The sequence below is a fragment of the Bufo bufo genome, chromosome 8 (genome assembly GCF_905171765.1).
Source record: "Bufo bufo chromosome 8, aBufBuf1.1, whole genome shotgun sequence".
In the NCBI taxonomy this organism is placed as follows: domain Eukaryota; kingdom Metazoa; phylum Chordata; class Amphibia; order Anura; family Bufonidae; genus Bufo; species Bufo bufo.
Window position 1 is genome coordinate 199,989,693 of NC_053396.1, and position 27,051 is coordinate 200,016,743.

Sequence of the window (27,051 nt, forward strand, 5' to 3'; positions counted from 1 at the left end):
AATGATAAAAAAATGGTTTATTCTGCTATAAAATATGAATTTATAATAAAAGTGTCCGTGCCACGTTTTATCCTCCGGGGTGCCCTCTGTCACCATGGGCGTGTTCCCCGCATCTCCTGCTTCCGCTTCACCCACTGTGCGTTCATGACTGTCCCCAGCACAGTCCATGATGGTTTCTCCTTGAAGTCATCGGGGCTGTAGGGTTGAGTCTGCTCCAGGACTTTTATTGGACTTTTTACTGCTTTGTCTGGCTGATTATTCCTGGTTACGAGGTCGTCTCCAGTCGCTCCTCTGTGACCCCTGCAGAGAGGCGATTACAGACCGTCATAAAACAGGGAAGGGGCAAAGCCTTTACACGTGTAATACTGGGGGGGGCTGTTTACAGTGTCCCCCGTTTGAACGGGATGGCACTGACCATGCTCCACTTAAAGTGGGCTTCCGAACAGAAGACAAATACAGCCCTCGGCCACCTCCAGTAGTCCTATCAGTTGAACAGAGCGACGGTCGAGCATCCAAATAGGGGATCACTTCCCCCCCCTTTCCCCGGATTGGTGGGGGTAACACAGTCAAACCCTCAAGGATCAGACACTTATCGCCTAATTTGTGGATCAGAGATCAGTTTAAAGGGGTTCTCCGGGAACCTCTGCAGCCAACTGGCTTCAGCAGTGACGTGGCCAAAAATAGCAAATTACAGCTGAAGCCAGTCATTGTACGTGATGTCAAATGTCAACACAGCAGGAACTGGAACATGGACACAGCTTTGGCAGCGTGGCGGACAGGAGTGGCGGGGTGCAGACAAGTATGAACCTTCAGTTTGGAGAGGCAGGCTGCAAAAAACTGATTTTTCCTGGAGAATCCCTTTAAATCTTGCAACTAACTCTGACTACCTGCAACCACCACTAGAGGGAGCTTACTCCATATGACTTATCCAGAGCTGTACTAAACTTCATGCAGTGAGCTCCCCCTACTGGTGGCAACAGGTAAACAGAATTTTAATCATTTACTTTTTCAGTGCCAGGCACCGGAGCAGTGCCGTGGTTTACTTAGGGTGGGAAAAACAAGTCTGCCCCCCCCCCCCCCGCCCCAATAAGGTGTATTATATCGAGTGACTCTCACCTTTCTCCTGCTTCTTTTTGCTCTTCTTTAGTGTCCACTGGAGGAAGAGGATAGAAATATAGAATATACGAGTCAAATCACCTCTGAACACAAAGGACATAGAGGAAAGCAGGCGGTCATCCTATGTGCCGTAAAATGACAGCAACGAAGGGCCCATATACTGAGAAGTGCAGGGGCCACAAGGCAGTGAGCCCCTGAAACCCTTTGGTTCTGCAGAGATTTCCATTACAGGAAATATTGGACACAGCAGAGAAAAGCTTAAAATGATTGTGACGCCAATAAATATCTGTCACTATATCATCTAACACTACGACATCGGGTCATTGTAATTCTTTAATGTTAGTGAGAGAAAAATTTACTTGCAGTACCATGGCTGACCACATGGAGTGCTGTTGAAGAATGGTTTGATTTGGGCACATGTGATAATGTATGACAGTGCCACCTAGAGGTAGAAGTATAAAGTGCAGGAATTTAAAAACAATACTTGTCACAGCAGAGGGTTCGCTTCAGACAATCCTATGTCAGGTAAGCACAGATTACTGTCCTGCGCTGACAGTTTGTTACTATGTATCAGTGGAGGTAAAATGTAATCAGGCAGTTAATCTCACGGAGGATTGTCTAGGCTGGATTCAACAGTAGCAAACCCTCAGCTGTGAGAAGTATCAGATCTCTGTTGCTGTTGTGTCCATTCAGTGACAGCAAGCAGAGAAATGGAAATTTTTGAGGAAATTGGTGAACTTCAAGGCCAGGAATAGTACAGAGTTGCAGAAATTTTCATTATACAATGATTTAAGGGATATTCCCAGATGAAGGCCTCACCCCTGAAAAGAAAAGGGGTCCCCCGACCCACCTGCGGCAGGAGGCTCACCAGGCTTGTCGGGGCTCAGAGGTCATTTTGGGAATTCTGTCATCATTTGTATATGTGTGGAGGTGTATAGTATGAAGCTGCACCTACCTGTAGGTGGCGCCCTTTTCAGAAGCGGAGGAGAGGGACACGTGTGGCGGCTGTAGCAGTTCCTCTGAGCCATGAGTCCGCGGGAGAGGTTCATATCGCTGAGAGACAAAGCGACAGAGACAGAGGGGCAGGGGAGGGATTGAGCAGGAGAGGGTGAAGTGGCGGGAAATGAAAGCGGAGCGACGTGAAATGCATGGAGAGCAGAGGACGAAGAGACATCGATAAACATAGTCACATACTCAACATTCACAAAAACGGGCAGACAGCAGCAAGGGATTCTGGGAAATTGCTCTTTCCCATAGGAAACGGATGTAAAGTGGGTTCTGTACCTTTGATTACACTAAAAATAATGATATTGATGTACTTGCGCTTGCTCTGGGATTGCCATAGCAACCTCAACAGGCAAACATCCTGTCACATGACCTGCCTTGATTGGAACACATTTAGAAGAGTGGATGTGCATGCAGAGGACTTAGCTTAAGACAGAGCAAGCACAACAGCGCAAGCCCAACAGCGCAAGCCCCAGGGCAAGCACAACAGCGCAGGCCCCAGAGCAAGCACAACAGCGCAGGCCCCAGAGCAAGCACAACAGCGCAGGCCCCAGAGCAAGCACAACAGCGCAGGCCCCAGAGCAAGCACAACAGCGCAGGCCCCAGAGCAAGCACAACAGCGCAGGCCGCAGAGCAAGCACAACAGCGCAGGCCCCAGAGCAAGCACAACAGCGCAGGCCCCAGAGCAAGCACAATAGTGCAACCCCCAGAGCAAGCACAATAGTGCAACCCCCAGAGCAAGCACAACAGCGCAGCCCCAGAATAAGCACAACAGCGCAGCCCCAGAATAAGCACAATAGTGCAGCCATGAAGAGATCAGGAGGTGAATAAGGTGAGTAAGTATTACAAAGTGTAATAAGTTTTTAAAATAAAATTTACTGAGCTACAGATTTTTAAAGTACAGTCCTTCCAGGCACCAGACTGTTTAGGTCACCTTTAAGGGGTGAAGCCCAAACTTCCCCGTTACCAGATATGTAACCTGCTATATCAGCAAATTAGTCAAATGATTATATGGGTTGTCTGGTATTTTACAAGTAATGGTCTTTCCTTAGGATAGACTAGAAATATCTGACTGGCGGTGGTCTGACTCCCTGCCCCCCGCCGATCAGTTGTTTTGCAGTAGCTCCGGTGCCAGAACTACAAAGCTCCATCTACTGTGTACTGGACGGAGTTGGTAACTGCAGCGCTGTTCACATTGAAATGAATGGGATCAACTCTGCGCTAACCAACTCCATCCGCTACACAATGGGCGCAGCTGTGTAATTCTGGCACCTGAGCTACTGTAAAACAACTGATCGGCGGGGGGCAGGGTGTCGGACCACCGCCAGTCAGCTATTTGTGGTCTAAGGATAGACCATTACTTGTGAAATCCTGGACAAAGCCCTAGGGCATCAATGCCTGCAGTTTAGAACTACAGGTTATGGGTCTTGTCCAGGGTTGGGAGATTTAGCTACAGAATATCAAAGGGCCCTTCTCTGTTACATGTCTGGGAGTTCCCCTTTAAACATTACATTAGGGAATTTCATTTCGAGGAATTGTCCATTATAATTTAATAGAACGGCTCAACTTCCAGGAGGAAAGCAGTCAGAGAATATTCCTGCTGGGGAAAAGTGACCCAAAAATGGGACCTGGGGTTGGTCTGACGGTCACTTCCACTATGACATAGATACATATCAGGCTCCACTGAGCGATGTGAAGCTGCTGTCCATCTGAGCCGTCTTACAATCCGTTAAAATTGTATGTAGATGACCCCCCCGCCAAAGGCAAAGATAAAAAAAATGAAGCAATTCATCAATTAGAAATGTCCATTTTGTGTACACAGCTCCTAGGCAGACCTATGAGTCTCCATGGTTACGTTACAAACAAACCCTGATCCTGCAGTCGTCTTCTACTACACGGGGTCTGCTTGTATTCTGCACCATGGAGTCACACAATCCCTTACAGGACCTGTATACACGAGGCGGTGAGACACGTTGACTCAGGACTATTTGCAAAGTTGCTTTATTTTTATTACATTTTTTATTGGGGGAAGTAAAAATTGTTGCAAAGGTGTACATACCATTTAAAGAGCACCCATCAGCAGAATCAACCCTACCATTTACACCGCCGATAGGGTTGATCCTGTCTTGTCGGTTGGGACGTTCCTGAGGGGAAAAAAAACTTTTTATGCAAATCAGGTCTTCAGTACACTGAAGGGTGGGGCCTCCGTTTTCCAGTGCTGGCCACACCCACGTTCAAGCCCTCATTTGCATAAAGAATAAAAGTCTTTTTTTCCCTTGGGAACGCCACAACCGATTTTCGCAAGACAGCAGGTTCAGCCCTACCATGAGGAAGGTCTGATGCAATAGGGTTGGTTCTGCTGATATATGCTCTTTAAAAGGGCTTTTTGCCTACATTCTGATATCGGTGGCCTATCTTCAGGATAGGATATCAAATTCAGATTGACGGGGGTCCGACACCCTGCACCCCTGAAGATGAGCTGTTTGAAGAGGTTGTGACACTCCTGTGAGCGCTGTGGTCACTTCCTAGGCCAGTGATGTCACCTTCACACAGCTCAGCCCCAAAGAAGTGAATGGACCTGAGCTGCGATACCAGGCACGGCCACTATACAATGGACGGCGCTGTGCTTGGCGGGCTGTGGCTGATCCGCGGGGGTGCTGGGAGTCGGAGTCAATACAGTAGACCTGAAATACTCCTTTAAGATACCTACTCACATTAACTCTGAAAGTGGAGCCTCGCCCTCCGCCATTTATTTTCTGGCGGCCTCACCCAGACACCCCCACAAGGCCAGCTTTCCGTGTAACTTTGTGCATGACGATTACGGAAAAAACACCGAGCACTACACAGATCTCTTCATCATTTGTCTTCTTTATTGATCCAATCAAGTAGAATATGAACCGCCAAACTGTGCCCACCAGTCATTTAGCGCGCGCGTGTATAAAATGGTTAAAATAACATAAAAAACCCCAACACATTCTTACAGCTGAGAGGACGGGGGGGGGGGGGGGGGGGGGGGGGGGGGGGGGGGGGTCACTGCTTGTCAATGGTGGTGGGATGAGCCAACGGCGACACCTAGTGGCTATAAAAATAAGCTGTTCTACACGAGTACTGCACACACACAACAATACTGTCAGGGCTTGCTGGGAAATGTAGTTCTGCAGAAGGTTGGAGACCTGGCGTGGACAGATTGGCGGGTAGCTCCCAGGGGCACAGTCCCCACGCTCCTTGCCATCTTCAGATCCTCACTGGCAGAGACTATAGCTCCCAATGGATGGCATCAAGCTGGAAAGGACATGTGTGAGGAGCCCAGTATACAGCCCCCTAGTGGGGGTCTGACCCAGTAGAGACGTCTTACTGTGCAGATGCTGGCAAAGTGTAACGCTGCGGAGACGCGGGTCTATAAAGCAAGGTTCTCATCCCCCTCATGGCCCAAGTTACGAAAATCTCTGGAGAATATAAAGTATTCTCTGAAAGTGCAAAATAATTAGCCCTTATTGTGGATCTCCGACCCCCGGTGTAGGAGGGAAGTCATTTCTATATTAGAATACCAATTAATGACCAGGACGGACAACAGTCCATTTCAGCATATACCCCGGCAAGCAGCGACCTGTGGTCAGGCAGGAGAAGAAACTCTTCAAATTAAAAAATATAGGTTATTAAAGGGGTTTTCCGGGATTTCTGATAGTTTATCCTCAGGATAGGACATTACGGATTTTAGACGCTCCATGATACACATCTTTCATGCTCTGACACCGGTCCATGGGGCTCCATTTTGCTTCTTTCTGGCTCGTCTTGTCTCTTTCATAGAGTTTCTGGATTTTTTTTTTTTTGTCCTATAATCTATTTTTCTGTAAAGGATTTTTTATTTTTATTTTAATGAGATCCTTAAAAGGAGCATTCCAGGATCTTACTATTTGGGGGGTTACTACCTCTCCTTGGGGAGAGAGCCATACCCGACAAGCCGATGGGGGCATATCACTAGGATAAGCCCCCATTGTCCGATAGGTGCGAGTCCCACCCCCTATATCGAGAATGCAGCCCCGAAAGTGGCGGAGAGCGCATGCGCAGCCGCCCTCCATCAACCGTCTATGGGGCCGTTGAAAATAGCCAGGTGCTGGCTCAGCCGTTTCCGTCGGGCCCATAGAAGTGTATTGGAGTGGTGGCCGGTCAAGCGCGGTGCGCTCCCATTCACTTCTATGGGGAGGGCGCTTGGTGGTGGCCGGACCGGAGTCCTTCAGCCACAACGTTGCGGGGCTCCGTTTCCAATATGGGACCTGCACCTATAAGACAATGGGGGCATAGCCTAGCGATATGCTCCCATTTTCTGAGATGAGACAACCCATTTAAATCGGCGTGAGGAGACTTATAGGCCATACATGCTCCTCTGGAATTCTGTGAAGAAAGCGATGCAAATGAGCTCTAGACAAGCTCTGCCTCTAACGCCACCAGATGTACGGCAGCTATCCTATAAGTCAGGCATGCCCAACCTGCGGCCCTCCAGCTGTAGGCTGTTCAGGCATGCTGGGAGTTGTATTTTTCCAACAGCTGGAGGGCTGCAGGTTGAGCATGCCTGCTATAAGTCAATGTTAGGCCTTGAGACATGACTCGGATATTAAATAAGCCAGCAGCTCATCTGCAGACAGCTGTATCGGGGTGATTGCCCCTCGTCAGTGCAGAGTAGAGCAGAGCAGTACTGGCTTAACAGGGATTTTACTATTGATGGCCTATCCTGGTCTGACCTGACCCCGTCGCCGATCAGCTCTTTCAGGATAGCTCTGCTGCCGTAACTCCACAGCGCTGTCCATGGTGTAGTGCAGGGAGCTGGTTACTGCAGCGCTGATGCTCTAGCGCCTCCGCAGAGCAGCTGATCGGCGGGGGTGCGGAGTGTTGCTTACCTGCCGATCTAATACTGATGGCCTATCTGGAGGAAAGGCCATCAATCGTAAAATCCTGGACAACCCCTCTAATAAACTTTATTTTTTTGGGGGGGGGGAATTTCTTGTCCGGCATAACCACATCTTAGTGTTTGTACGTCATTACTGCCCTCCTCACACATAGTCTCTGATCCTCACAAGACCTCCTTCTTTGCTCTCCTCTGCGTCTCACACGGTCGTCTATGGTCTCGATTTCTCACGTGTCTCTCCCCTACTACCCCAGAACATCAGACTCTCCCCCAACTTTAAAACCTTCAAAAGCAACCTGAGAACCCAGGAAAGCCTGTCACCCGCAATGCCCCTGCTGCCACCGCACATCCAGACGAGCAGCTTCTGTGTCCTTCCCCTCTCGCTTGTAGATTGTAAGCTCTTATGGTCCTCTCCCCCTCTGTATCTGTCCGTCGCTGAATCCATGCAAATTGTGCTAGTTTTCTTTTTATATTCTGTATGGATACCTTTATCACCTGTACAGCACAGACCACGTAATGGTACTTTATAATAAATAATACGAGACATGAGGGGTAACACATCATTAACCCCGACCGCCGTCCCCTCCTAAGCAAAAAGAGCCCTCAAGCACACCAATAGCCAGGTCATTTCCTAAATAGTAAGTTGGATGGATGGGTTCGGGACAATAAAATAATATAAAAATGTTAAAAATAATCTAAAAAATAAAAATAATAATATTTATTCACTTCACCAGGACATCACTTCAGGACACGACAGATTAACTTCTAAATATGAAATAAAAAAAAAAAACTATCTGCCTGTAGTATGAGAACTATGGCGCCACCGTGTGGTGGACAACGCTGACTGCATGCTCCGAATGGCTATTGTGCTCTGTACACGGCAGTGTATGCCGCCGGCACCTTCCCTGCTGCTCGGATACAGTATGACAGCTCCTTGGCAATACTCAGTCTTCCGCCTACTGGGACCCCCGGCGATCAGCCGTAATCTATGGGGAAACCTGGCAGTAACTGCTCAATTCTCCTGCAGCGCCCCCAGAGGGGAAATGAAGAATTACAGGGTTTCCATTCAAATCAATAGGTTGTCTGCGTAACGCCAGACAGGACGAGAGATGCTCTATGTAACTGCTCTGAACAGAAGAGACCCCTCTGGGTTTGTTTTAGCGTAGACAACCCCTTTAATACCCACCAGTTACGGAAGTCAGCAACGCAGTGGTTTTCTAACTGGACAATTTTCCATTAGAAAATGTATGTGAAATCTACTTGCATATACGTTATGGGACCGACCGGAGACACGTCCTGCCATAGGATCACGACGGGCTCATTTCCTCACCATTTTCAGGCAATGACCCCATGGACTGACCTCACGACATTGGCTCCTCTATATGACTGAAGCAGCCTGTCCGACTCTTTCGACAATTTCTACAAAGTTCTGCGACGTCATTGCGTTTTTTTTCCCCCCCTTGTTCCCCAAGTGAAAAAATTTAAAATCCATTGTGAACCTCAGACGGGAATCGTAGGAAATAAAATAAATTTCTCGAGGAAACCAATTTCCAATAAGGAAATACTCATTAACGCCACAGTCACTGGTACTGTGCAGGTCTATGGGGAATGATGCAGGAGGAGGGTGGGGGGGGGGGGACGGACATACGACGGCGATGGAGATCGGATTGTATAAAAGATCGGGTTAATGGTGAATGCTCTGAGGACGGCTGAGGGAGCTGAAGAGAGGAAAGGCAGGGAAGATAGAGGAAAGGAAGGAGAGACAAGAAGAAGAAAAGATCTATAGTGACAGACAGAAGGAAACCTGGAGATCTGCCAGTGTTACACTTGCATCACTTGCGCCCTCTCACTCCACCGTCGGCACAACTGGATCTCCAAGTGGTGGCTACATAGGTTATACAAGAGGATGAAAGCAGGACAGACCCTTCTTGCTTTACACAAGTTTATACCGGCCGCCATTTTGGCAGGACTGGTGTACGGGAGTGATCGTACTTCACAGGTGTCAGAGAAAGAAGGGTTGGGCATGTTGGATGCCAATGGGGTCCCACAAGAGATAAGCCGCCAACAGAGGTTGTCTGGCAGCGGCTTATTGCCCTCGCCCAGACATGCACATGTGACCGAGCTGAGGATGCATGTTGTACGGCGGTTGGGAGGTTGGCCAATCTAGATGTGGATCCAGTTGTGCTCAACAAGTGTCCGATCAACTCTCTTACCTGGGAGGACTGTAAGACATTGCAAGCGTCCGCAGGCACACACACAACATCCCGACAACCTGGTCTACAGCTCCTTCTTCTGTAGAGAGCTCAGACATGCCCCCCGTGGTATCACACGCGCCGATATCGGAGCGCTCTACCAGTACGAGCCGTCACCTAAACCCCATTACCTGGTCCTTCTCCTCTGGGAAGGATCCTCCTGTTCACCGCTGGCCGCTCTCTGGAGGGAGTGAGGTCTACAAGTTCTGAGCGACTTCACAAAGTCCTCTTCTCCAGGAATGTGTCTGGAGCAGGCCCGCGTGGGAGAAGAACCAAGACTGCTGGCACGGCTAAGAGATGACTGCGCCTGGCTGAAGGGCCAAGGAAGGCCTTCCTCATGTTTCAAAACTTGGAGGGAAAGAAAATTAATCAGCTTAGTCCCAAGAACTGACTTCAAAGTCCCCCCTCCCCAATCCCGGGGACACAGAAACCAGGACCCATCCATTCCCCAGTCCTTACAGTCTCTCTCAGACAGGGAGTACGGCTTGATCTCTCCTTCCGCTCGCTTGGGAGGCATTTTCCTTCCAGGGGCTGAAAAAAAAAAAACATTATGAGACTTCCTGTCTGTGATAGGGGGGCCCCGCACGTTTGGGGGTCCCGCTCATGCTCCGGGGTGCTATGCTAGGGGCAGGAAAATCTATATCAGGGGGAGAGAGATGGACACTGCGTGAGTCCACTCTAGGGAAAGGCAGGGAACAGATGTACAGGTTCATTTGAGCAAAACTGGGCCTCATTTATCAAAACGGTCCAAAAAATTGGCCTTGTTGCCCATAGCAACCCATCACCGAATGGCTAAGCACAGTAAGGCCAGATTTCATCTTCGTTTTGTTAAATGAGGCCCATTTCATTACGGAGAAAACCCTGAGACAGACAGACCTACTAACCAGCAGCATAAATGATTTGGATGGTGCTGCAATATATATTGGTACCACTAGGGGGCAATGTGTATAACAGCATCTAATAATCCAACTACGGTTCACCCCCTGGTGGCGGCAACCTCCAAAATTAGTGTATGGGTAATTATCCTACTGGGGAGATACACCCCGGAATTATTTATGCTACTGGTTTCTCTGGTTTTAACTGGTAATGTGACAAAATCCTGTGGAAAGGATTAATGTGATAATGACCCCCACAGCTAAAGAAAATGATAACCATTACAGAAAAGAACAACAAAAGGAATCAAGGGGGTAAGGTGCACAGAATAGAAAAATCTGGGGGTTTGGGGTGGGGCTGCTCGTTTGCCTTACTGTCCAATTAGCAGGACGATCGTCGGGGTCCCTGTGAACAGTAGCGTCAGCTGCATGGAGTGAGGGATTGGAAGGTTATAAAGAGACCGGGTCATGAGTGGGACGAGAAGTAAAATCTGCAACATTATCTGCCTGGAGAATGGCGGCTGGAATCCAGAAACGTACATACAAGACCGGATGGGGTCCTTAAATTAAAAAGTGTAACGGTCAATCTTTTTTTTATTTTTGTAATGTGTAGGGGCAGTGATACTGACCATTTTTGTAATATACTTTCATTACTGAAATCGTACATTTCTATGAGAAAAATAGCTCTAAAGTGGCCCATTTTGAGCCTCAGTAACGCTCCTCTGTCTTCTGTTTACATAACTGTGGAGACGCGTTCAACACTGACTGTAAACAGAAGACAGAGGAGCGTTACTGAGGCTCAAAGTGGGCCACTTTAGAGCTATTTTTCTCATAGAAATGTACGATTTCAGTAATGAAAGTATATTACAAAAATGGTCAGTGTCACTGGCCCTACACAGTACAAAAAAAATATAAAAAAGAATGACACCAATTGCAAGAATGGGGGCCCTGTACCCCCTGCAATGAACAGAGCGGCTGGTCATACCCTTAAAGGGGTATTCCGGTTGGTTGAAGTTATCCCCTATCCACCAGATAGGGGTTAACTATTAGATCGGCGGGACCCCCACTGATCACGAGAACCCCCTTAAGCCCCGCTGAAATGAACGGATCGGCATATGTGCGGCCGCTCCATTGCTTTCTATGGGCATTCCGGAGCTAGGTGAGCGCTGTACTCTGCTATCTCTGGAACTCCCATAGAAATTAAAAAAGCAGCCACGTGCACGCGCGACAGGAGCGCTCCGTTCCGTTCAGGGGGTACGGTGAACCCGTTCTTGTGATTGGTAGGGGTCCCCCACCTGTGGATAGGGGATAAAACTTTAACCAACCGGAATAACCCTTTAATGACTGATGATTTGCCTTTTTATGGCCTGCACGCGCAGAATGTCAATTATGTTTGTGGTTTTAGCTGCGGATTTCACCCTCTTCCAATGAAGGGCGAGATCTTCGGCAAATCCGAACCAAAAACTGCGGACTTAAGGGACCTTCTTGAAGAAGAAGCCCTGCACGGATATCCAGCGCAGCCCTGAAGCAGGGCCTTAGCTGCATTTTAACCCTTTGATCGTGACTTTTTGGCGCCTTTCTAGTCACTTTTTAAAAGCGGGCGGGGGTGTGGTGGGAGAGGTGCGGCCTCCGGAAGAGCAACAGATTCACCATAATTCATGCCTAAATCTCCCCCATGGAATATTAATCTCTTAATGAGATTACAAAACGTCTGCATTATTTAGGAGATTATTTCGTGGAAAATACATTTTCTTGGCCACACATTACACTAAAAAAATGCAAACTTAGATAACAATCGCAATAGTCTGAAGACTTATGAGGGGTGGTCCAGGGTTTTTTAAGGGACAGCCTATCCTCAGGATGTCACTCCATTGACAGAAGTCTGCACCGGCTTCAATGTGAAATAATAAATGACACAAAAAAAAAAAAAAGGCCTCTTTCACACGGGCGTCGCTTGTGAGGGCCGGACAAGATGCGGGTGCGTTGCGAGAAAAAAAGCGAGTGCTAAGCGTCTTAATGCGTTTTGCACACACGTGAGAAAAATCTGCATGCTTGGTACCCAAACCCAAACTTCTTCACAGAAGTTCGGGTTTGGGATCGGTGTTCTGTAGATTTTATTATTTTCCATTATAACATGGTTATGAGGGAAAATAATAGCATTCTTAATAAGTAAGAATAAGAAGTAAAATGTCCATTGAGGGGTTAAAAATAACAAAATTTAACTCACCCCATCTCCTCTTCTTTCTTCAGGACCTGGCTAAAGGACCTTTGATAATGTCACTACGCTCATCACATGGTCCATCACCATGGTGATGGACCATGTGATGAGCGCAGTGACGTCACCACAGGTCCTTTACCCAGGTCCTGAAAAAAGTAGAAAGAAGAGGAGATCCGCTACGCGATCAAGTGGATGGGGTGAGTTAAATTTGTTTATTATTTTTAACCCCTCCAGCCCTATTGTACTATGCATTCTGTATTAGGAATGCTATTATTTTCCCTTATAACCATGCTATAAGGGAAAATAATAAAGATCGGGTCCCCATCCCGATCGTCTCCTAGCAACCATGCCTGAAAAATCGCACCGCATCCGCACTTGCTTGCGTTTCTCACGCAGCCCCATTCATTTCTATGAGGCCTGCGTTACGTGAAAAACGCACAATATAGAGCATGCTCTGATTTTCCCGCAATGCACAAGTGATGCGTGAAAATCACCGCTCGTGTGCACAGCCCCATAGAAGTGAATGGGTCCGGATTCAGTGCGGGTGCCATGCGTTCACCTCGCGCATGGCACCCGCGCGGAATTCTCACCCGTGTGAAAGAGGCCTAAATCTCACTTTGTCCTCCAAACAAAGATGCTCGTTCTATGGCGAGTGTGGGATAAGTGGACGCTAGAGGTCTCTGAGGCCACTTATCCTGGGAGAACGCAATATGATTAGAGGAGTTTTACATCCACGTTGTCCATTTCCCCCCCCCCCCCACATTTCTTCTGATATCAGGGGAAGTGGAGGGTGGGTCTTCTTGTAGACCAATTAGTTTTCAGTAAAGCGTTCGGAACGTGGAAACCTTCGGAGGAATCTGGGCTCCACTGTACGACTCAAGGATAGCAAACCTTAGCGTACGTGGCACACTATCTTCTGGGCTGCAGCCACTGGCTCATAGGCTAAAATGTAAGCGGAGCATGTTCCCCTTCAGACGGCCCATGTCTCTAGGGCAGGGATGACCAACCTGCGGCTCTCCAGCTGTTGCAAAACTACAACTCCCAGTATGCCCAGAATGCCTACAGAAGGGATGGCCAACCTGTGGCTCTCCAGCTGTTGTAAAACTACAATTCACACCATGTCCTGCAGTAGGCAGCCTGGGCATGCTGGGAGTTGTAGTTTTGCAACAGCTGGAGAGCCGCAGGTTGGCCATCCCTGCTCTAGGCGGTACCTGCAGTGTCACAGCATTGTGCCTTAAAGTGTTGGGCATTTTCATACGTATACAATATTATCTAATGACATTATAATCAAAATGAATGCTCATCTCATTGCCTTTAAGAATAAGATTCAGCCTGAACCAAAGTTTTGTTATGTGGCTGAAAAAGCCAAGATGAGTTCATGGCAAGTTCAGTTTATAAAAAAATAAAAATAATAATTGGGAACATAGATGAACATTGTATTTAAAAAGTTAGTGCTAAAGATATGAGACCATCTGTTAAGGAGTAAGCCAACTCCCTGAAACATGTCTGTCTGGAGGGGACGTGGTTACTTGATAAGGACTCATGTCCTTGGAGCACACCTGCTGTATGAGCTTCAATTTATATATACATAATTATATTATATATATATATCTTTGTATGGTATATTTAGTTTACAACATATGTTAATCAATAATTCATATAATGTGTTATCTATGTGTAACAATGTATCGATTTATATATATGTCATACTATGTATTTACCATTTAGAAGGTACAGAAACAACTCAGTAAGTTTAAGTTAATTGGATTTCAAAACAATAGTTATTCATGGGAGTACATAAATTAAATGTACAAGTTCCGATGCCCAGCATCAAAGCCGCTACATAAAATTTTCATCAAGTCAACCCATATTTCAAAAAGATAAGAGAAGACAGTCAACCGACAAATCCAGGATATAGGTAATTAAAAGTGTAAGGAAAAGACCTTCCTCAATAATTTATGGTAAGGTAGGTCAAAAGGTCCTGTGAAAGTATTATTAGATATTTAATTTTAATGCTTAAAAAGTTGTTATATTCACCTACAGTACCGCAGTGCCATCTGGAGTCAGATGGGCAACATTATATTATTTCATTATTTGTCCTATGCCATATTAGGAGTTGAAATAACGTCATGAGGTTATTAGCATGCGAATACACCCACCCTACCTGATTGGGAATCCCTAATCTAAAGGGGATGATTCTTAGATAAGGGGGGAAATAATTATTCGTGTGCGGAGTAGCAGGAGGCGATCAAGGAAAAGAGGCGATCAAGAGAAAGGAGCTAGCAAGAGAAAAGAAAGCTAGCTAGTGGAGGAGAAGTTGAGGTCTATCAAGATGGAAGCCATAATGAGATGCGCTATGATGGACCACCCAGCTTTCCTAGGAGCAGAAGTGAGATTCCTGCTAGGACTTGGTAAGAGACACAGAAAATGATATTTCATTTTATTAAGACTAATTTGATAGTGTGGGTGAAATAATACCATCTAGATTGGCGAATAAATAAATAATTAAATAAATTGATCATCTCCATATTGAGATGTAGTCTTAGGATATTGTGAGGCTTCATTCTACCTGCAGAAGAATCTAGACTCATAATCTAGCAAAGCATTAAATGATTGCTTTTATATATATATATGGATAGAACATTCTTCGCCAAGCTAAGTGATGGATTCCCACAAGGAAGATTTGTTTCAAATCCTTTCCATTTAAGATCCTAGATCCCTGTTATTTGTCTTAATATTCTTACCAAAGTTATATCCTTGGATGGATTTGCCCATCTTGAAGTCATGTGACGTGTAGTTGGTTAGAGGGGGGCAGAATGTATTTAGCATTCTATATTGATGTCTAGGATTAGACATGCCCATCCTGATATCATGAGGTTTTCTCTGAACAGAAGTAATGTATATAACTTATGTTCCTATTTTGATATCCTAACCTAATAATAGCTTTGTTATAATGTGACGAGTTATTTCCACTCACATGTATTGTTAAGCTTGTAATGCTTTATATTAACGCTATATATATTCATTTGCATGTATCTTTATGTTTATTTACTTATATATGTTTATAACCTTGTAACCAATAAATCTGCATATTTTTATAATACCTGTGTATTATTGTATAATACAGACCTACACTTTATCATTAACGTCATCTCACGTCAAAAAGAACTTATTTATCTGAGGAAATAGTCGGACTCAGATGTGAATTGTATCAATTAGGTTGTCTACAATTCACCAGGTCATGATTTTAAGAATTTATGACAAATTTTATAAATTAAATTTTTTTATGATTAATTATTTTTATGACCATAATTAATAATTCTTAATTGAATTATTACCCACCGACAAAAGGGAGTGTGTCACCAGGTTTAGCTCACCTTTCACTTGGCGATCCATTGCTTCATTCTGGGGGAAAAACAAAAACTTTGAATCCATATGCAAACGAGCAGTTAAGTGCACCGAAGGCGGGCCCAAGACACGCTGTGCACCTTTTCTTCTGCCAGTCCCTCCCTCTACTGGTTCCTGCGCAGTCATCTCGCCTGGAGGGGAGGGGCTAGTAGAGGAAGCAGGTGGAGCACGGGTGCACAGAGTCCGTCTGGGGTGCACTTAACTGCCGATTTGCATATAGATTAAATGTACCTTGTTTTCTAGAATGAATCAACGGATCGCTAAGTGGAAGGTATCATTACATTCAGCCGAACGAGACCCACAGATCTCCATTAAAAGGTGAGGCGCAGCGCAGGATAACGTGATGCAGTTGGCGTGGCTTTGACACGTTGATCAAGGGCCGTGTCTGGTGTTGCAGCATTCACTTGAATGGGATGACCTGCAATACCGGACACGGCCCATGGAGTGGCGCTCTTTCTTCCATCGATCTCTTACCTTTCCGGTCTCTAAAAAAACCTTCAAAGACGACAAAATTGTTAACCTGAAAAGAAGAGAAAATATACATGAAATCCAAGAGTAACCAGAAGGGGCGCTCTACTGAGCCCCTCGGCCACTAAGAAACACTGAAAGGGCTGACAGGACCCCAATCAAGGCATGGTTAGGTGGTCCTGGGGCCCCCAGTGACTGAACCCTAAATGTCCGCGATCGGCATTACCGCCAGTCGCGGACATTAGACGCAGGTGCCTGCTGTACAAAACATTTTTAAAGACCTGACATGTGATATATTATTACGTCACATGTCGGAAAAGGATTAAAGAGTTAGTCCCATCTGGCAATTGATTGACGGCATGACGCTAGGCTATGCCATCAATGTCAGATAGGTGCAGGTATCAGGAGACTCCCACCTATCTCCAGAACGGCGCCCCCGAAGTGATGGACAGCACACCACGCTCGTGCGGCATGCTCTCCATTCACTGCTTCTGGAAATAGCCGAGAGCCGAGTCAGCTGTTTTCGGAAATCCCATAGCGGTGAATGGAGGGAATCTCTTACCTGCGGGATAGTGGAGTGAAGGTTGTAATGTTTCCGCAGGAAGGAAAGGAACTTCTCAGACGGTCGGTCAATGGCAAGATGCTGGGGCTCAACCTGCTCAGTCTGGAAGGAGAAGGAACACAAGGGGGGACAAGAGGCATCCATGAAATATTAAAAGGGGCTGTCCAGGAAGAGAAAAAGATGACTGCTTTGTACCACAAACATCATCTCAGCCGGATTGAGTCTGATATCGCAGACGGAACTGAACGTGGCTGAGCTGCAATACCACGGACAACCTGTGGACTGGTGTGGCGCTGTTTTTAGAAGAAAGCTGCCATGTTTCAAGGATAATATACAATCCACGCCACACATAGCGAGGTCCGTGTACGACACTTACTCTGAGCATGAAGGTGAATATTTCCTTCCCAAATCCGTGACGCTGGAGGGATTCATGAATGTAGAAATCCAGAATACACAGCGGCTCTGCTTCTATATGGGATCCGGAGCGGTCCTAAGAGGGAGGCATCGCGTTATATACAGAAGTCTCCCCCCAATGTCACCATTACCAACGCTGAGATCCTGAGGGGGCCTAAAAGTGTCCCAAATCAGAGAGCTGGGTGACATCTTTTGTCATTTTAAAGGGGTCTTCTGGGACTTAAAGGGAATGTGAAAGTGACCATAAGAAAATGTGTCGCCAAAAAGTTATCTGCCAGTTAAAACCAGATAGTGACACATCCTTTATTCTAACCGTTTTTTTATTTTCTGATAGCAGATTTCTTTATTTTTCTTCTGAACAGGATTATCGTGGCGGCCATCTTGCCTGAGCATTTAGAAAACTGCTTTACGGCAGCCCCATGGTCCATAGACACAGTGGTCGGGAGGGGACCTCAGTGACTTCTAGGGTACAGTTTTCTGGGCATGCTCTGTGACCTGTGCAGAGGTCATTGTACAAGGAAAGAAGAGAGAAGCTGTTGTGAACGGTGGATCTTGTCTTATCTGTACACAGAGGTGGTATCATTACAGGCAGGATCAGAGTGATAGATAAGCAGATAATTGAAGTAAAGTGATCTGTCCAGTGGCGCCTAATATTAGGCTTAGTGGCCAGTGCGAAAACTGCAAGATTTTATGTTTTTTCTTTAAAATATAGTTATTGACATTGGTACATTAAAAATAAGATCATCCAAAATCCTTTAAAAAATAAAAATAAAAAGTTAAACATAAAAAGTCATTTTCTGATGACACATTTCCTTTAAATCAAGTTTTTTTTATGTATAAACATACTTTGTAATTGCATGTAATTAAAAATTTTGTATAGCCACCGAGTTAGGGTCCATTCACACGTCCGCAAATATCGGGAACGGGTGCGGACCCATTCATTCTCTATGGGGCAGGAATGGATGCGGACAGCACACAGTGTGCTGTCCGCATCTGCATTTCCGAAGCGCGGCCCCGATCTTCCGGGCCGCGGCTCATCAAAAAAATAGAACATGTCCTATTCTTGTCCGCAATTGTGGACAAGAATAGGCAGTTCTATGGGTGGTGCCGGCCGGGTGTATTGCGGATCCACAATACACTGCGGACGTGTGAATGGAACCTTATTCAACAAAATCTATCTATCTATCTATCTCTATATATATATATATAGCGCCACCTGCTAGTTGTGCTTTTCCGTATATTTTTCCGTCCGCCTTACCAAGATGGAAGCACATGCTCAGCACCATCTTTCAACTGCCAACAACCTGATCTTCTGTTAGAACCGGTGACAGTTAGCACACCCCCTGAGCAAGGACACACCCCTGAGCAAGGACACACCCCTGAGCAAGGACACCCCACCCCCTGAGCAATGACACCCCGCCCCCTGAACGAGGAGATCTCTGGATCCATGTGAGGTCCAGGGCTGGTTCTAGCGTTGTTAGAAAGAAATTGTCATGTCTTATATGATGTCTGATTTTTAACATTAATCATGGGATCACCCCTTTAAGGGGGTTAACTGCTTTTTTAAAATACTCTGTTCAGGACCCTTACTTTTGGAAAGCAGTTACCGACAGGTTCTCTCGCTCTGGAGGACCTGTCCTGTTCTGCATAATACAGACAACCCACTGATATGAATGGAGACTGTGTAATGCTTCAATTCCCCTGTGGTGGCGCTGCAGGGAAAACGAACACTTCCAAGCTTCCCTACAGATTACAGCTGATCAGCAGCTTATTGTCAAGGGATCGTTCAAAGCAGAGAACCCCTTTAGTCTACGGGTCTTACCAGTACAAATAACTTCTTATATCCGACCTTGAGGAAACCGATCACAACTCCCCGGCCGGCCCTGAAACAAGATCAGGGTAGAAAGTCACAGTGATTGAGGGGCCCACGTGTCAAGAAGTTACAATACCTGAACAAAAGCACACCTATTATTAAAGAAGCCCCTTAAAAAAAACAAAAAAACATTTCTAAGCTTCAGTCTAGAAAACCTTGGTGTTGTGCAGAGAATATGGCCACCATTACAGTTCCCACAAGGTTATAGTGGTTTTCCAGGACTTCTATATTGACGACTGGTGGCTGCCGTCTGATTCCCGATGATCAACTGTTTCAAGAAGCCACCTCCTCTTCACAGCATACCAAGCACAGCGCCACACAGTGTACAGTGGCGATACTAGGTATTGCAGCTCAACCTCATTCACTTATAGGCATTGTGTCGCAAAGCATATTCTACATTTTTCTAACCAGCCCCTGGATCTGAATACTTTTGTAGTTGCATGTCATTAATAATTTCGTATAGCCAAAGAGTTACTTAATAAAAAACGTATCTGTACAGCGCCACCTGCTGTTTGTTATTTTTCTTATTTTTTTTGTCCGTCTCACTGAGCTGGTCGCACGTGCTCAGTTTTTAATTTATGTTCTGTTAGAAGCTGTAACAGTTACAGAGAGAGAGAAAGCTGCAGCAGACAGGACATGCCCCCCGCAGCAGCAGACAGGACATGCCCCCCGCAGCAGCAGACAGGACATGCCCCCCGCAGCAGCAGACAGGACATGCCCCCCGCAGCAGCAGACAGGACATGCCCCCCGCTGCAGCAGGCAGGACATGCCCCCCGCTGCAGCAGGCAGGACATGCCCCCCGCTGCAGCAGGCAGGACATGCCCCCCGCTGCAGCAGGCAGGACATGCCCCCCGCTGCAGCAGGCAGGACATGCCCCCCGCTGCAGCAGAAAGGACATGCCCCCCGCTGCAGCAGAAAGGACATGCCCCCCCCCGCTGCAGCAGAAAGGACATGCCCCCCGCTGCAGCAGAAAGGACATGCTTTGTTAGAAAGGTATAGTCATGTACTGTATGGTGTCATTTTTTTCATCAACCATGGAACAACCCCTTTAAATAAGACTAACTTGCACAAATACCATGTGACCAACTGACATGACGTCAAAGCCCGAAGAAGAGAGCGCAGTGCTGGCATAAGCGTTGCCGCCCCTTCCAACAGTTGATTGGTGGGGGGTGCTGGGAGTTGGACCCCCACCGATCGATCACATACTGATAACCTAAGTGGAGGTGAGGTCATCAATTTTCCCGGAAAACCCCCGGAAGGCTGGGGTATGCAACACTACGTAACTAAGCATAAATGCCAGTTTTGTAGATTAGAAAAGCTGGGCGACAACCCCAGTGGGGAGCCATACTGTACTAAGAAAATGCAACCTTAAAGGGGTATTCCGGTGTTTGAATGTATTCGCTATCCACCGGAGGAAAGGGGATAACTATTAGATTGGTGAGGGTCCTACCACTGGGACCCCCACTGATTGCAAGAATGGGGGCACTGTACCTCATGCAATGAACAGAGCGGCTGGTCAGTTGCGTCACCTTGTGGTCATGGTCCATTCACACATCCGTGTGTGTTTTGCGGATCCGCAAAACATGGACAGCGGCAATGTGCGTTCCGCATTTTGCGGATCCGCATATCGCCGGCACTAATAGAATATGCCTATACAAGAATAGGACATGTTCTATTTTTTTTTTTCGGGAACGGAATTGCGGACCCGGAAGTGCAGATCCGCAATTCCAGATCCGGGCAGCACATTGTGCTGCCCCATGGAAATGAATGGGTCCGCAATTTCGGTCCGCAAAATGCGGAACGAAATTGCGGACGTGTGAATGGGGCCTTAAAAGGGGTATTCCGGTTCCACAGGATCGGGGATAACTATTAGATCAGTGGGGGTCCTACCGCTGGGGCCCTGTACCTCTTGCAGCCCCCTGAAATGAATGGAGCGGCTGGTCGGACATGCGTGGTAGTTCCGGAGATAGATGAGCTCTGCGCTCGGCCATCTCTGGAACCGTCATAGAAATGAATGGAGAGGCGCACACGCCCAACCAGCTGCTGCATTCATTTCAGGGGCTGCGAGAGGTACAGGGCCCCAGCGGTACGACCCCCCCACTGATCTAATAGTTATCCCTTATCCTGTGGATAGGGGATAACTTCAAACAAACAACCGGAATACCCCTTTAAGGGTATGACCACATGGCGACACGGCCTCACTTCGGTTGCACAAGCCACATTGGTTCTAATGAAACTAGTTAGGACGACACGGTTTAGCCAGTCCGTATATTATTAATGAACGCTCGGAGTCGCGGGTGCCGCGCAGCCGCATACAGCGCAGACCGACTGAATAGTGTGGTACTAATTATTTTGCGGAACTTGACTAAAGCGTGCCCGAAGAAGAATTGCTCTTGGATACGGCAGAACACAACACAGGGGCGCTCACGTTTTTGGGGCGCAGTCCTTTAAGATGTAGAGATGATGCTGATTTGTTTTCATCCGAGACGCGCTGGTTATGGGAGCAGGTAATCGCTGGGCCTGAAACGAAAGAGGCAGATACGGACATGAGCACCGTCATGCTTCTATACGCGCCCTCTAGTGGAAGGGGCAAAAAGGACAATGTGCAGATTATTATGGGGCAGGTCACACACATGGAGGGGAGGTCACTAGATTATACGTTACCTTCGCGGACGCCTTCCCAATCTCATCTATGACCGCTGTGATTTGTCTCTGGGCCTCAGAGCTGAAAGACAAAAACATAATAAATGTGTGACCGCAATACAGAGGGAAAAAAGAGACAATGCAGCAGCACCCGGCAAATCAGATAAAGTACAACCATGCCATAGTCACAAAAATCATGGTGCTAATACTACACTTATTTATAAAGCGAGATGCTTGGCCAATGCATTTTGTACAAAACCATCTGAGCCCGTCTGCCGAACGTCAAGGCGATCTCTGTTAGACGGCTCCTAACACTAAATACTGCCTGTTATGCGCCATAAAATTCAGGGAGTGTTGGATCCACTCTGTGCCCCCCGGATTACAGCACCAGCCCCATGGTGCCCTCCCACTAATTACAGCCCCAGCCCCATGGTGCCCTCCCACTAATGACGGCACCAGCTCCATGGTGCCCTCCCACTAATTACAGCGCCAGCCCCATGGTGCCCTCCCACTAATTACAGCGCCAGCCCCATGGTGCCCTCCCACTAATTACAGCGCCAGCCCCATGGTGCCCTCCCACTAATTACAGCCCCATGGTGCCCTCCCACTAATTACAGCCCCAGCCCCATGGTGCCCTCCCACTAATTACAGCCCCAGCCCCATGGTGCCCTCCCACTAATTACAGCGCCAGCCCCATGGTGCCCTCCCACTAATTACAGCGCCAGCCCCATGGTGCCCTCCCACTAATTACAGCCCCAGCCCCTGGGCCCTCCCACTAATGACGGCGCTAACTACAATTCCAAGAGAACATATTACTGTACCAGCCAAAATTTACCGTGCAATTATGTTGACAGCCATGGTACCGACATAACAGCACCGGCCAACATGACTAAAACACAGTGACCCCATAGAATTCCCTACCACAGTACCCCCATAACAGAACCAGATCACGTCTCCATCCAGTACATGTTCCTGTACTGCCCTGTACAGGTCACCAGTGGATGCTTCCTGTGCATTTAAAGAGCCCCAGTGATTAGTATTTATTTTCCTTGCAGCGCCACCACAGGTGAAATTAAGTATGGCATACTTTCCATTGAAATCAATGGGCTGTTTGCGTAATGCATGCTGGGTCCTAAAGCTCTCTAGCCACAATGGCTGATAGAGGGTCCTGAATGGGAAAAGCCCTTTACTAACTCTACCATAGGAAAGATATATTATCAACCAATCATATTCAAGCTCTTATGAGTCCCTCAATAATAGTGTGGTACACCTGTACTTCATGATGGAGCCTCGCTCGCTTCCCCCCCCCCCCCCTCCCCTCGAAGACAAGAACAATAAATGTTATGTTGTTATCCAAGGTCTGTACTGTGAGAAGCACTGTCCCCCATGGGTCAGTCTGGTCTGTGAGGAGGATTGTCTCCAGGACAGTCAGTCTGGTTTCTATACTGAGGAGCATTGTCTCCCGAGACGGTCTGTGAGGAGCATTGTCCCCCGGGCAGTCAGTGTGGTCTGGCTGGACTGTGAGGAGCATTGTCCCCTGAGAAGGTCAGTCTGGTCTGTACTGTGAGGAGCATTGTCCCCCGGGTGGTCAGTGTGGTCTGGACTGTGAGGAGCATTGTCCCCTGAGAAGGTCAGTCTGGTCTGTACTGTGAGCAGCATTGTCCCCCAGGGTGGTCAGTCTGGTTTGGACTGTGAGGAGCATTGTCACCCAGGCGGTCAGTGTGGTCTGGACTGTGAGGAGCATTGTCCTCCGGGGTGGTCAGTCTGGTCTGGACTGTGAGGAGTAGTGTCCCAGGGCGGTCAATCTGGCCTGAAATGTGAAGAGCATTGTACTCTGATGTGGTCATTCTGGTCTGGACCGTGATGAGTATTGTCCCCCAGGGAAGTCAGTCTGGTCTGTACTGTGAGGAAGATTGTCCCCCAGGGAGGTTAGCTTTGTCTGGACTGTGAGGATCATTGTGTTCCAGGGCGGTCAGTCTGGCCTGAAATGTGAGGAGCATTGTCCTCTGGGGTGGCCAGTATGGTCTGGACTGTGGGGAGCATTGTCCCCTGGGGCATTCAGTCTGGACTGTGAGGGTCATTGCCCTGCCCCGTGCAGTCAGTCTGGCCTCTACTGTGAGAAGTATTGTCCCCCAGGAAGGTCAGTCTAGTCTGGTCTGTGAGGAGCATTGCCCTCCGGGGTGGTCAGTCTGGTCTGGACTGTGGGGAGCATTGTGCCTCGGGGAGGTTAGCCTGGTCTGGACTGTGAGGAGAACTGTGTCCAAGGGCGCTCAGTCTGGCCTGAAATGTGAGGAGCATTGTCCTCTGGGTTGGTAAGTCTGGTCTGTACTGTGAGGAGTATTGTGCCCCGAGGTGGTCAGTCTGGTCTGTAGAGTGAGGAGTATTGTCCCTCGAGGCAGTCAGTTTGCTCTGGACTGTGAGGAGTATTGTCCCTCGGGGCAGTCAGTCTGGTCTGTAGTGTGAGGAGTATTGTCCCCTGGGGCGGTCAATCTAGTGTGTACTGCGAGGAGCATTGTCCCCAAGGCGGTCAGTCTGGTCTGTACTGTGAGGAGCATTGACAGCCGGGGCTGTCAGTCTGGTCTGTACTGTGAGGAGTATTGTCCCTCGGGGCAGTCAGTCTGGTCTGTAGTGTGAGGAGTATTGTCCCCTGGGGCGGTCAGTCTAGTGTGTACTGCGAGGAGCATTGTCCCCAAGGCGGTCAGTCTGGTCTGTACTGTGAGGAGCATTGACAGCCGGGGCGGTCAGTGTGGTCAGGACTGTGTAGACCCTCAGACCCTAATGCTAAAGTGAAAATTTTCCATGCAGCCCTGGAAGTGCAACCGAAGCTGGGCTGTGACCATCAGCGTTACATGACTTCAAGACGCAAGTGGTCATACAGACACCTGCCAGTGACGCCGTATTGTCCACCGTTGTCAATCATGTAGTCACATGGCCCAGGAGCTCCTAGGCCCCACCCCCGAGGAAGCCCTACAGTGATACCGGTCAGTTTCTGGTGTGCTCCTACATACTTGGAGACAATAGGCCGCCGTTGTGGGAGCAGGCTGCTGTCCAGCTTGCTGATTGGCTCCAGGAAGATCTTGTGTATGTCAAATTCAAACTCCATCTTGGTTGTGGGAATGTGAAATGGTGACGCTACAGTTCAGTCCCAGAAGATAGGTCTGGAGTTAGAGTCATATCCCACTAGTGCCTCCTCTTATGGAAAGCAGCGGAGCCCACCTGTAAGAGAGAAGAAGTAGATAGATGGATGCAGCTCTCCAGGAGCCCAAGGGAACTGTGCGCGTATCCACGAGCGCCATGTGAACAGCGCCGAAGAAATAATCAAAGCATTTCTGTCAATTCAGAACTGGACTGAATGCAGCTGCTATGGGGCCCGGGGCGACGGGTGCACCTCAGGCTGGACCCACCCTTGATCTGGCCAAGGTGCTGAGTCTGCATTGGTGTCGCGCGTTGTTTGTTTCCACGGACAGCGCATGTACCCATTGATTTTAATGTGTCTGGTCACACCAGGCCAGGGGTCACTGAAAAAACCCACAGAAACATGAACTACTTCGGTCAAAACACAACCACTGAAGTATCTGGGTCCGGGAAAAATCACTGACGCTACACGAATGGCGTCCATGTTCAGTCAGTGGTTTTTCACTGACCACTGATGGGAGATGTTCTGGAAACTCATATTCATCCGAGCAGCGTACGTCAAACGGACACAGGAATGTGAACAAGGCCTTAGGGCCCAGTCACGCGACCGTATTTTTGGTCTGCATCCGTTCCGCATTTTTTGCGGATAGGATTCGCACCCATTCGTTTCAACGGGTCTGCAAAAAATGCGAACAGGACATCGTGTGCCGTCCACATCCGTATGTCCATTCCGTAGCCCTGCAAAAAAAAAAAAAGATAAAACGTCCTATACTTGTTCGTTTTTCGGACAGGAATAGGCATTGCTACAAGGTATCCTCAAAAAAACGGATGCAACACGGAAGTCACCTGTATTTTTTGTGGATCTGCATTTTGCGGTCCACAAAATAAATATGGTCGTGTGGATGCACCCTTAGAGCTCATGCACACGACCATAAGTATTTTGCACTTCGCAAAAAAAAACGGATGACATCCGCGTAATGTCCATTTTGCATCCGTTTTCTTTTTTTGCGGATCCATTATAACAATGCCTGTTCCTGTCTGAAAAATAGACAAGTATAGGGCATGTTCTATCTTTTTTGCGGAGCTGCGGAACGGACATACGGGTGCTGACAGCACACAGTACGCTGTCCGCTTTTTTTGAGGACCCACTGAAAAGAACGCGTCCGCATCCAAGGCTCCATTCACACGTCCGCAAATGGGTCCGCATCCGTTTCCGCAATTTTGCGGAACGGGTGCGTACCCATTCATTCTCTATGGGGACAGAATGGATGCAGACAGGACACAGTGTGCTGTCCGCATCCGCATTTGCGGAGCGCGGCCCCGTTCTTCGGGTCCCGCAGCTCCGCAAAAGATAGAACATGTCCTATTCTTGTCCGCAGCTTGCGGACAAGAATAGGCATTTCTATAGGGGTGCCGGGCGGGTGTGTTGCGGATCCGCAACACACCACGGACGTGTGAATGGAGCCTTAAAGGGATTGTCCACTCCATTAATATTCATGACCTTCAATATTTGATCAACAGGGGTCCGACACCCCGCACCCCCGCCAATCAGTTATTGCAGAGGAGCTCTGTCCGTCTCTGCTGATTCCCGCTTGTCAGACACACAGGAAATGCCGGCTCAGCCAATCACGTGACGGTGACCACCTCAGCCAGTGATTGGGCGACTGGGTATTTCCTGGGGATCGGGGCAGCGGAGATGGTGGAGCATTGCTTTTTTTTTTTTTTTTTTAACCCTGTGGATACCAACATGTACGATTCTACATGACGCCCCAACAATCCATTCAAACCCCCTCCAAGCAAGGACTGTGCTGCCAGGGTAGTCAGGGGCCCCAGTTCTAGCACTAGGACCCTGAGTGATCAGACATCCTTCACCTATAAAAAATGACATGGCTGGAAGACCCCTTTAAGACCACTACAAAGGAGGGGCGTGTACTAGCCATACTCCAGGTATGTACAGCCACAGACCTGTAAGTGCACACTTACCGTTATGTATGGATAGAGGCGGTGAACACATGGGGCGGCTAATCTTCCATACGGTCAGCCTGTCCACCACGTACATGGGGCGCCCCCGAGACAAAAGACAACCGGCTCCAGCTAAAGAGGCGAGAAGGGGCCTGACCACGTGACCGCAGCTTCCTCCAATCAGAGACGGCGAGTCCGCTTCCACCTGGCAACCGCTTTC

The 27,051-nt window shown here is 47.9% G+C and overlaps 1 protein-coding gene across 2 annotated transcripts; it reads right to left on the minus strand.

Annotated features, from left to right (window-relative positions):
- ATAT1 (alpha tubulin acetyltransferase 1) lies at positions 1 to 27,051 on the minus strand. Of its 2 annotated transcripts, XM_040442055.1 has the most exons (13): positions 26,853 to 27,051; positions 24,743 to 24,950; positions 21,756 to 21,816; positions 21,520 to 21,611; positions 19,041 to 19,101; positions 17,181 to 17,294; positions 16,805 to 16,906; positions 16,249 to 16,294; positions 9,736 to 9,807; positions 9,408 to 9,624; positions 2,072 to 2,169; positions 1,117 to 1,153; positions 1 to 300 (listed from the first exon to the last, which is right to left on the minus strand). In XM_040442055.1, the coding sequence occupies exons 2-13, from the start codon at positions 24,835 to 24,837 to the stop codon at positions 90 to 92; spliced, it is 1,206 nt and encodes a 401-aa protein (XP_040297989.1). In that variant the 5' UTR covers positions 24,838 to 24,950; positions 26,853 to 27,051; the 3' UTR covers positions 1 to 89. The 2 variants fall into 2 exon arrangements, with proteins under 2 accessions (XP_040297989.1, XP_040297990.1); XM_040442056.1 differs by lacking the exons at positions 1,117 to 1,153; positions 2,072 to 2,169.

Coding starts and splice junctions, on each gene's coding strand:
- ATAT1 (XM_040442055.1), bottom strand. CDS start 24,837: ATGGAGTTTGAATTTGACATACACAAGATCTTCCTGGAGCCAATCAGC. Junction 21,612..21,755: donor TTGGGAAGGCGTCCGCGAAG/GTAACGTATAAT, acceptor CTTTCGTTTCAG/GCCCAGCGATTACCTGCTCC. Junction 9,625..9,735: donor CTCCCTGTCTGAGAGAGACT/GTAAGGACTGGG, acceptor TTTCCCTCCAAG/TTTTGAAACATGAGGAAGGC.